At 45.5% G+C, this 11,594-nt stretch overlaps 1 protein-coding gene across 1 annotated transcript; it reads right to left on the bottom strand.

Annotated features, from left to right (window-relative positions):
* Nucleotides 1-5,858: 5,858 nt before the first annotated feature.
* r3hdml (R3H domain containing-like) lies at nucleotides 5,859-11,168 on the bottom strand. Its single transcript, XM_060936758.1, has 5 exons — nucleotides 10,887-11,168; nucleotides 10,675-10,793; nucleotides 9,267-9,369; nucleotides 6,365-6,480; nucleotides 5,859-6,266 (listed from the first exon to the last, which is right to left on the bottom strand). The coding sequence occupies exons 1-5, from the start codon at nucleotides 11,166-11,168 to the stop codon at nucleotides 6,125-6,127; spliced, it is 762 nt and encodes a 253-aa protein (XP_060792741.1). The 3' UTR covers nucleotides 5,859-6,124.
* Nucleotides 11,169-11,594: the final 426 nt, after the last annotated feature.

Below are 11,594 nucleotides of genomic sequence, written 5' to 3'. Positions count from 1 at the left end.
GATATCCTTCTAATTTCTGAATTGAAGAGCTGCAGGTTCTGTGTTTATCCTCGCTGCTCAGTCTAACACTGCTATAAAACAATACTGTAGCTAATTCACTGTATGAACAGGAAGTGGTCCTGCTTTCAGAGTTTATGGTTTTAAAAGCCATTTTGCTCCTCTTTTATAGCACAAGTGGTCCTACTGGATGAATAAATAGCAATATGGAAGAGATAAAAGCCTGTTTTCACCCTCTCCCTGACAGCAGGCCCATGATCAGGCTTACATTTGAACTGAACCATGGTTTCAGGTGCTACCAAGATGTAACCAACATTGTTAACTGATTGTGGCAGCGGGGGCGTGGTCAAGCGCCGGTCTGTGACAGGAGGGCGGAGTTGGGGAAGGTAAGTGGCAGAATCGCTTCCCCCGAGTGTAATTAACCTGTGTTTGTGTGTGTTCTCCCCAGTAAACCACGCCCTATTTAAGGAGGGAGAGTGAGAGCGGAGGGGAGCTCGCCTGAGGGGGGGAGAGACAGACACAGACGGGAGAAACGGAAGGGCACCATGGGTGCGGCGGGCCGGCTGGGGTGGAGCCGGCCCCCGCCTCCGTGGTGGGGGAATGGGGCGAGGACGGGACACGGGAGGAGGGGGGAGAGAGAGAAGAGGAGAGAGAAGACGACGTCATCCGTTGTCCTGCCGCCGGGACAGCCGCCAGATGATCCTCCGCCAGTCCCACGGCCTGATCCAGCGACGCCGGGCGGTGGCACTGGACCCACTCTGCGGTTCCGGCGGGTAGGCGGGCAATGAACTGTTCCAGCGCCACCTGGTCGATGATTCCCTCGGTGTCGCGATCTTCGGCCCTCAGCCACCTCCAGCAGGCGTCCCGGAGCTGCTGGCCGAACGCGAATGGGCTGCCAACTTCCTCCATTCGCAGCGCGCAGAAGCGCTGGCGCTGCTGCTCCGACGTTCGCCCCACGCGCTGGAAGACAGCCCGGCGAAGGTCGGCGTAGGCCAGCCGGCGGTCGGCGGGGAGCTGTAGTGCGGCTAACTGCGCCTCTCCCGTCAGGAGGGGGAGGAGGCGCGCTGCGAGCTGCTCCATTGGCCACCCCGAGGCTTCGGCGACCTGCTCGAACAATGCGATGAAAGCCTCGGGGTTGTCCTGCGGGCCCATCTTGGTCAAGGTGAGGGGAGATGGGCCCGCGGCCGGGGCACTGGTGGACCCCGCCGACGCGAGGAGGCGCCGGAACGCCTCGCGGTCTTCCTGTTGAGCCAGCACCAGGGCTTCAAAGCGGCGCTCCTGCTCCTTCCGGAGCGTGACGAGTGCCTGGTGCTGGCTCTGCTGAGCCGTGGCGAGGGCGTGGACCAAGTCCGCGAACGGGGAGGATTCCATGGGGCTGCAGGACAGGTGCTCCACCGTCCTGGGTTTCGGCACCACTGTAGCGGGTTTAATGTGTGGGTGGAGCACAGAAGACGGCAGGACAGAGATCAGGATTAAATATCGTGCTTTTATTGCCGCACTTTTCAGTCGGGCACACACCAAGCAACACTCTCAGATACACGCACACTCGTGAATCTCCTCTCGGCGAGCTCCCTTCCGCTCTCACTCTCCCTCCTTAAATAGGGCGTGGTTTACTGGGGAGAACACACACAAACACAGGTTAATTACACTCAGGTGAAGCGATTCTGCCACTTACCTTCCCCAACTCCGCCCTCCTGTCACAGACCGGCGCTTGACCACGCCCCCGCTGCCACACTGATATAATATAGGGCGGCACGGTGGTGTAGTGGTTAGCGCTGTCGCCTCACAGCAAGAAGGTCCGGGTTCGAGCCCAGTGGCCGGCGAGGGCCTTTCTGTGCGGAGTTTGCATGTTCTCCCCGTGTCCACGTGGGTTTCCTCCGGGTGCTCCGGTTTCCCCCACAGTCCAAAGACATGCAGGTTAGGTTAACTGGTGACTCTAAATTGACCGTAGGTGTGAGTGTGAATGGTTGTCTGTGTCTATGTGTCAGCCCTGTGATGACCTGGCGACTTGTCCAGGGTGTACCCCGCCTTTCGCCCGTAGTCAGCTGGGATAGGCTCCAGCTTGCCTGCGACCCTGTAGAACAGGATAAAGTGGCTACAGATAATGAGATGAGATGAGATGAGATAATATAATATAATTTGAAATTACATATTCCATGTAATAAAAACATGTATTCTATTCCCTTCTAGTAGGTTTATTGATGGCATGCAATATTGTTATCGCTTATCCTCCATGTATTACACCACTCTCCCCAATGGAGAATGAGCATTGAATATGGTTTACGATATTGCATGATTGTCAAGACAACACGATGTCACTCGACCGAGCTCATATGAAGATCCAATGACAACTTTTCTGCTGCGCATGTGCACAATCATTTCTTTGTCCACCAGGAAAGAGAGAAGACGAGGCTAATCCAGTGCTACTGCTAGGATTAGCTATGCTATAATTAAGCACTAAATAAATAAACTAAAAACTGAAACCAAGGACGCGTTGAACACCCGAAAGGCTACCAAAACTTCATTAGATATTCTTCACACATATTTACAAGAGAAAAACATACCAACGGACATCGAAAAACTGGAAAAGAGACACATCAGAGATGTAAAACTTCTGCGCTAGAGAGTGACTGTGACAGTTTGTAAACAAACATGGCCGTGAGTTTTGCTTCGTTAAAAGCATAAGATTTTGAGAGAATTTTGGCTGCCAGGTCGCGCCACTGTGTATAGTTGTCAGTGTTGATTTTAAAAGTAACTAAGTAAATTGCATAGGGAAGTGAATACTTAAGTGTGAGTGAAAAATGTTGTGGCAAGTGTGCATGGAAGAAGAGTGTCGGGACAGAAATTTTAGTTTCTCGGTCGTTAGCCTGTGCTACTGTTTAAACACTGCAGCATCTGGAAAGTGAATAATATATTTAAGTTACATGTTGATCCTAAGATCGAGATGCTGACCTCTTCTGCTCCTCAGATCTGCCTGATCCATCCTGATGCCCTATGTCTGGCTGGAGTCTTATCACATCGCTCCTGTGGAGGACGGCCCCCCCATATGGACAGTTGAAAGTCGCACTTGGATGATGCTCTGGACACTTACAGTAATACTTTTATGGCTGAGGACTACAGTTAACTTGCTAACTTTCGGACTGCAGTTGTCATGAACAGTTTTGCACTCAAGTTTCCATCAATGAACAGTTTATAACTTCAACAAAACTGACTTCATATTAAAACTATAATGATTTTCCTGGTTTCACAGTTATACTTTGTGACTCTATAGGACACTGTTATAGAAGCGAGTTATTTACAGTATAATCACACTATCTGTTATCACCCAAATGAGGATGGGTTCCCTTTTGAGTCTGGTTCCTCTCGAGGTTTCTTCCTCATGTTGTCTGAGGGAGTTTTTCCTTGCCACCGTCGCCACAGGCTTGCTCACTGGGGATAGATTAGGGACAAAATTAGCTCATGTTTAAAGTCATTAAAATTCTGTAAAGCTGCTTTGCAACAATGTCTGTTAAAAGCGCTATAAAAATAAACTTGACTTGACTGCCGTACTAACAGCGCCAACTTAAGGGTAAGCTAGTGTTGGTCTTCAAGAATGTTGATATGAAGAGAGTGTGTATGTATAATAATAATAATAATAATAATAATAATATTGGCTGGCTTTTTTCCTAGTATATCAGATATACTCCATTCAGCTACTCGTCTTCGACTCGTTCAATATCATGCTAGTTGAATGGAATATATCTGATAGACCACTCAACGCCACCCAATATAATATAATATAATATAATGGGGCGGCACGGTGGTGTAGTGGTTAGCGCTGTCGCCTCACAGCAAGAAGGTCCTGGGTTCAAGCCCCGGGGCCGGCGAGGGCCTTTCTGTGTGGAGTTTGCATGTTCTCCCCGTGTCCGCGTGGGTTTCCTCCGGGTGCTCCGGTTTCCCCCACAGTCCAAAGACATGCAGGTTAGGTTAACTGGTGACTCTAAATTGACCGTAGGCGTGAATGTGAGTGTGAATGGTTGTCTGTGTCTATGTGTCAGCCCTGTGATGACCTGGCGACTTGTCCAGGGTGTACCCCGCCTTTCGCCCGTAGTCAGCTGGGATAGGCTCCAGCTTGCCTGCGACCCTGTAGAAGGATAAAGCGGCTAGAGATAATGAGATGAGATAATATAATGGAAGCAGTAATATTGTAATGTCAAGAATAAAATGATAAAGCAATTGTAATCAGGTGTAATCAAGTAAGAATGCACTTTATATGTAAAAAGTAATCTAAGTGGTCTTTCATGATTGATCGTCCAGGTTTGTGCACTAATGCATTTACAACAATAAATATTAAAGCAACTATTGTAGATAGAGTCAGTTAAGGTCAGTGAAGACGGATATATAATACAGCTTGAAATAAAGTGGAAGATTATTCAAGTAGAAGTAATGGTAGAACAATCAGATTACTTGTTTGAAAACAATGTAAATTTATTTATTTATTTACATTTTCAATTCTTGTTTTTTTTCTCTCTCCACACTAATCTCATCTCATTATCTGTAGCCGCTTTATCCTGTTCTACAGGGTCGCAGGCAAGCTGGAGCCTATCCCAGCTGACTACGGGCGAAAGGCGGGGTACACCCTGGACAAGTCGCCAGGTCATCACAGGGCTGACACATAGACACAGACAACCATTCACACTCACATTCACACCTACGGTCAATTTAGAGTCACCAGTTAACCTAACCTGCATGTCTTTGGACTGTGGGGGAAACCGGAGCACCCGGAGGAAACCCACGCGGACACGGGGAGAACATGCAAACTCCGCACAGAAAGGCCCTCGCCGGCCACGGGGCTCGAACCCGGACCTTCTTGCTGTGAGGCGATAGCGTTAACCACTACACCACCATGCCGCCTTCTCTCCACACTAATCTTCAGAAATTTTCATAGCAAGCTTGGGGTTTTATTTAGGATCTGACCACCAAAACTAAGAGTATGATGCAGATATAGCATCTGTTTTGCATTGTATTTTTCTTTCTTTTCTTTTTTTTAATCAATGCAATTATATATACACTCACCATTGTGAGTATATATATATTCTGAGATTCTAAGATTCAGGAATCTTAGAATCTTCTTGATTCTAAGATTCCTGGTCTTGACTGCAGGACTGGAACCCAATGTGGTCTTCTGTTTTCTGTTGCACACTGAGATGCTTTTCTGCTCACCACAGTTGTAAAGAGTGATTATATGAGTTACTATATCCCTCCTGGCAAAAATGCTCGAACCAATCTGGTCATTTTCCTCTGACCTCTCTTATCAACAAGGCATTTGTTTCCACCCACAGAACTGTCGCTCGCTTACTCGATGTTTTTTGTTTTCTGTACCATTCTGTGTAAACTCTAGAGACTGCTGCGTGTGAAAACCCCAGGAGATCAGCAGTTTCTGAAATACTCAAACCAGTCCATCTGGCTCAAACCAACACCCATGCCAAGGTTGAAAGTCACAATTTGAGATCACAGTTTTTCCCATTCTGATGTTTGAAGTGAACATTTAATGTTTGAAGCTCTTCATTTGTATCTGCACGATTTGATGCATTGTGCTGCTGTCAAGGGATCGGCTGATTCGAGAACTGCATCTAACAGACAGCAGATGGATGTATGGGTGTTCCTAATAAAGTGGCCAGGGAGTGTGTACCTTATATGAAGACATGACTGTATTTTATGAACACCATTCCCAAACACAACCGTGTTCTTTTAGTGAGTCTGCTATACATTTCCAGAAGATACAGTAGTGACTCGGATATCATGCGACACAATTCAACTCTAAATAAGCCATTGGAAGGTTAGACAATTTATTGGGTGTACACAAACCATAAAAGTGCTTAACTCTCAACATGATCCTAACAGCAATGCCACTCTTACAGTAATGCAAACATACATAACAGTGCAAACAGTCCAGGGATAGGACAAGAGACAACAACAGTCACAGGACTGACTCTTGGGATGACTACAATGATTAAATCAGTGGGTCTGTGTGTGTGATGATTTGTTAGTTCGACTGCAGTATAAAACATGTAAAAATGCAATATTTTACAAAAGAAATCAACTGATTCATTAGTGGTGCGTCACAACAATGTGTTTCCAAGTTCCTTCACTGTAACGAAACCCTCTTGCGCTTGTTTCTGGGTTTTGATGTGAAGCACTGATTTTTGGTACATAATCCGCCATAAATAGAAGGACAAGCTGAGCACGGCTTTCCTGTCTTGTATGGAGCTTCTCCCACCCAGTTTCCTCTGCAAAATAAGCAACAATGCAGTTACGATAACTTTAATCCTTAATATATTGTGTAAACAATCCTGTTTTGGATCTTTTGTACAGTATTTAGTCTTACTTGATGGAGTAGTTGCAGACCAGTAAGGTGGCCTGTTTCCATCGAGCACCAAACACATACATATTTGAACACCTGTTGATGGCACACCCAATCCTATTGGTGCTGGCCCACACCATCTGCAATCCAGAATGAACAGCATGTCTGTTTTAATGACATACCGCAATCCAGCTTGTACTTAAACACCTAAACAGTTACGCACAGAAAGACTTTTACAATTGTTTCATAATATCAATGAGTTGAAGTGTATCATTCCAGTTTTCTTTGCTGTGTTTGTAATCTTTGTATAAAATTAAAATGCAGCTGTTTAAGTAACATTAGGAAAACTGAACAAGGTTAAAAAATTTATAGTAATCGTCACACAAGTCACATTTTTTTTCACAAGCATGTTATGGCTGTCTGTCGATATCCAACGATGACGAGGTCCTCCTCTTTGTTGTCTTCTTTGCATTCCCAGGTCTTGCTGCTGTTACTGTTGGGGTTGTCGCCGTCTGTCGCTGTCTTTCATGCGCCCGCTCATGAGAGAGAAGCCCGATCCTGGACTGGCAGATCCTGGGACAATGATGACAGGCGAATGGACCAGGCACGGGAGCAGAGGGAAGGAACTGCCGAAGGTGTCGCTGGGCCCATTTCTCCTCCCTCAGCCTGGTCTGTTTTTCCTCAAAGTGGCGGACTCCCTGGGACACAGTCAGCTTCCAGTTCACGTGGTCCTCGGCAAGGATCTCAAGGTTGGCAGAAGGGATGTTGCAGGACTGCAGGGACCACTTCAAGAAGTCCTTCCAACACTTCTTGGGTCTTCCACAAGAGCGGATCACTTCTGTGAGTTCTCTGTAGAGGACCATCCGGGGCATTCGGTTGGGGGCCATTCGGATGACATGTCCAGTCCATCAGAGGACACGATGGAAGATCATGGACTCCACGCTTGTGGAGTTAGCCTTGCTGAGGATCTGTGTGGGAGGGATCCTGTCCTCCCAAGTCACACATATGGAGGCAATGCATATGGAAGGCTTTGAGGGACTTGATTTGCTTCCTGTACTATGTCCAGGCTTCACATCCAAAGAGAAGGGTCAAGATGCAGACTGCATGATAGACCATGATCTTTGTGCAGATGCAGAGGTTGTGGTTCATGAAGAAGCACTTACGGAGGCAGCCAAATGCTGAAGAAGTGTGCCTGATATGGGAGGTGAAGGGGGTGTGAGGGCATAGCCTGCGCAAAGGATTTGTTGTTGATGGTGGTGATGAGGGTGTGCAGTCCTCGTCCGCACTGCTTCACTCCCCACTGGGGATCCAGGTGGCAAGCAAGGGAGCAGGATGACCAGGGCCGATGGGGGGGGGCTACACCTCCGATGATGGCCCATGGGTCACATTTCCTCCAAATTTCATCCACATCCAGTATGTTCACTACTTTTTGAGTTACACTTGGAACAGGCAAAGAAACAAACAAACAAATGGAAGCGAAAATATAACCTCCTCCAATAACATTGGCAGAGGTAAGAATTGCATACTCTACTGAAGCATCATTTGATGGAGTCTCCTGTCGATACGACAGATGAGTAGGCAGTCAGATTATTTGCCAGGATGAGTGCTCAGATGTAGAAGGTGCCTCACTTGATTCCGGCAAACCTGGTTGCCTGACCAGCACAAAGATTTTTTATAGTGAGGTGGGACTGTGTACTTTCCACTCCACTCTCTCACCTACCGATGCTCATTGTCCAACAGGTGCAAGAGCTGCCACGTGTAAAACGGCCCCAGCAGGTGCAGCTTTCTTATTCGGCATATCCGTCTCCTAGGAAGATGTCCGGCCAAGGATATAGAGCTCCTCCTGCCCTGCTATTTACCCCATAGCTAGAGGGTTTGTTTGGAGTACCCATCTCCTAGGAGAATTTCCAACCAAGGATAAAGAGCTTCTCCTACCCTGTGTTCCTATTTTACCCATAGGTATAGGGGATTCGTGGGGGCGGGGTCATCCATTTCCCATCTAGTCATAGGGACTAGTCCACTGCCCACTGAAGCATCATTTACTCAGTGTTCAATCCACATTTGCACCAAGACACACCTTAAAACTGCACCCCCATCTTTCCTCTTGTGAAGCATAAACTGCATAGAAATCCATCCAAACCCATTGTAAGTCTAAAATAGCATGACTGTACTAATATAACAAATTTATGTACATAATAGTCAGCAATGTCAATCCTATTAGAAACCAAGAGCATCATCACAAGTGCAATTTTGCACTTCACATGTGGTCATTTCATGCCTCTTGAATTTTTTGCAGCACTTTTTATTTCACATGACCTTCTAATAGCCTATTTATGTTTATTTAGGCCAGTCCCCCCCCCCCCCCCCAAAAAAAAAAAAAAGATTATGACACCTACATCAACAGATCCAATTGACTCAACAGGATATGTATATCTCATCTCATCTCATTATCTCTAGCTGCTTTATCCTGTTCTACAGGGTCGCAGGCAAGCTGGAGCCTATCCCAGCTGACTACGGGCGAAAGGCAGGGTACACCCTGGACAAGTCGCCAGGTCATCACAGGGCTGACACATAGACACAGACAACCATTCGCACTCACGTTCACACTTATGGTCAATTTTAGAGTCACCAGTCAACCTAACCTGCATGTCTTTGGACTGTGGGGAAAACTGGAGCACCCGGAGGAAACCCACGTGGACACGGGGAGAACATGCAAACTCCGCACAGAAAGGCCCTCATTGGCCACGGGGCTCAAACCCAGACCTTCTTGCTGTGAGGCGACAGCGCTAACCACTACACCACCATGCCACCCCAGATATGTATATATGGTAGGAAATAGTTTATCTTTTTCATGGTCTCAGAGCACTGCTCCTGAAGTGTGTGCTAATACTTTAATGTTTCCAGGCTTTTAGTTTGTGAGCCATACCTGTGTGTAGTGGGTGCAGATGGAGCCAGTGCATCTGTTGGGGTAGGAGAAGGAATACTTCTCATCATGCCATGACTTCACCAGCTCAATGACCGATCTATACCTACAGGAAAATAAAAATGGCCACATTCTATTACATCTCTTTCAGCATGCACACTTTTGGGAAAATAGTTCTTTGGTTTGTTTCTTTTGGGAATCGACAATGGGTTTCCTGTGAGAGAAGGTTCTAATTTGAAAGCCTTGGGAAGGTAGGACGTGTCCAAAGAGCCTTGAGAAACCGACCAGAATATTTGAAGTGATGTAAATTAGGGTTCAAAATGCACCACTATCCACAACGTTGCCAATTATCAACAGGTATCTTTATTTTAGCAAACAAATCAATTTCATTTGGCACTACCAGTCAGAGGTTTGTACACCCCTACTATACTCATTCTTGGGTTTTTCTGTATTTTGTATTTTCTACAATACTGAAGGCATCAAAACTATGAGCTAATATATTATGAAACAAGTATGGAATTATGTGATAAATAAAAAGTGCTAAAAAAACAAAATACATTTCATATTTTAGATTCTTCAGTGTATCCAGTGTTTACCTTGATGACACTTTGCACACTATTGGCATTATCTTAACCAGCTTCATGAGGTAGTTACCTGGAATGCTTTTCAATTAACAAGTGTGCCTCATCAAATGTTAATTAGTGGACGAATTTCTTGCTTCTTAATGAGTTTGAGATCAAACAGTAAATAATAAAAATACAAATAATAAAATCCTATTCCATCCACAACTGCAGTAATCCATATTAGGTCAAGAACTGCTCAACTAAGTAAAGAGAAACGACATCCATCATTACTTTAAGACATGAAGAAGTGACATTTAATTAATAAATATAAATTTTAAAAAACATTGAATTAGAATTAGAAGGTGTGTCCAAACTTTTGATTGGTACTCTATGTTTTTATTTTTTATTATATCATTCTTTACAAATATTGCCAGAGAAAATTTTATGACAGTATTTACTGAAAACACCACTAATTAAGTTTTAGTTATTAAAACAAACACAGACTTGTTAGGACATGTGTGTTATACATATATTATGAATATAATATTTGCCATCAACACATTTTTGATATACAGTACTGTGCAAAAGACTTAGGCACATGTAAAGAAATGCTGTAGACCAAAAATGGTTTAAAAATAATGAAATGCCAGCTTGAGATGTTGTCCTGGACTAGACGGTAGAGAAAAGGACCAATTGACATGTGAAACATGCTAATTTTATGTAAAAATGTCCTGGCCCAGGTAACAGGACTTTATCAAGACTGTCAAGTATTCTATGATGTTATATAATGATGGTTATATCGGAGTATAATGGTGTAATCATAATTTTACCCAACAATGTTTTAGTACCTTCCAGTGATGATGGACAGGTTCTGACCCGTGTACTTCATGACATGTGGTGGTCCGTGATCCCATATGCACTGTGAGGCCCAGGACTCAGCTGATTTCGCAAGCCTCTCATCCCACACCTTTCCAGACAGAGAGCAACGAGAAGACTTTTACAAATGAACATCACCAATGTAGCAACAATAACTCAGATCTTTCAGAAGGAGGCGCACTACCATGTACTCCATGTTTGCAGCAGGCGGGAAGACCTGAGATCGCACACGGTTGTGGTAGTCCAGTAAAGCCACCATATCCCTGGAGGAAATGTAGCGCTTCCTTCGACTGTGTGGCACATCGCTACTGCTGCTGCTCCTGTTCCTCCAGCTCAGTTCAATCCCAAAATCAGCCACAGTAAGAGCTGAGAGCTGTGTGGTGTTGGTCAGAGCCGCAACTGCTCTGGTGTACAGCATCATCCACAAGATGGCAGCCAAGACCAGGTGACTGCAGGACGCACGCATGGCGCTACTCTGCGAGGAGCTTCCTAGATAAAGTCGTGCCACTGTGAAGGAACCAGTTCATTCATTTAACATTAAACTAGAAACTGAAAAAGTCTTATAAATGATGTATTTTGGGTTTTATGACACTAAGATGCAGATGTACAGAGCTCTCCAGGGTGATAAAAAAAAATCCACCTTTTGGTGAAGCCGCTTCATCTCACACTAAAAAAAATGAGAAAAACCCATCCATCCACCCATCCATCCATTATCCGTAACTGCTTATCCTGTACAGGGTCGCAGGCAAGCTGGAGCCTATCCCAACTGACTATGGGCGAGAGGCAGGGTCCACCCTGGACAAGTCGCCAGATCATCACATGGCTGACACATAGAGACAAACAGCAATTCACATTCACCCCTACGGTCAATTTAGAGCCACCAGTTAACCTA

Source organism: Neoarius graeffei, chromosome 13 (assembly GCF_027579695.1).
Source record: "Neoarius graeffei isolate fNeoGra1 chromosome 13, fNeoGra1.pri, whole genome shotgun sequence".
Taxonomy (NCBI): Eukaryota; Metazoa; Chordata; class Actinopteri; order Siluriformes; family Ariidae; genus Neoarius; species Neoarius graeffei.
Note: the sequence above shows the minus strand (reverse complement) of the source record. Positions and strands in the feature narration are given on the sequence as shown.

Coding starts and splice junctions, on each gene's coding strand:
- r3hdml (XM_060936758.1), bottom strand. CDS start 11,168: ATGCGTGCGTCCTGCAGTCACCTGGTCTTGGCTGCCATCTTGTGGATG. Junction 9,370..10,674: donor CTGTCCATCATCACTGGAAG/GTACTAAAACAT, acceptor ATTTTCCTGTAG/GTATAGATCGGTCATTGAGC. Junction 6,267..6,364: donor GTCTGCAACTACTCCATCAA/GTAAGACTAAAT, acceptor CTTATTTTGCAG/AGGAAACTGGGTGGGAGAAG.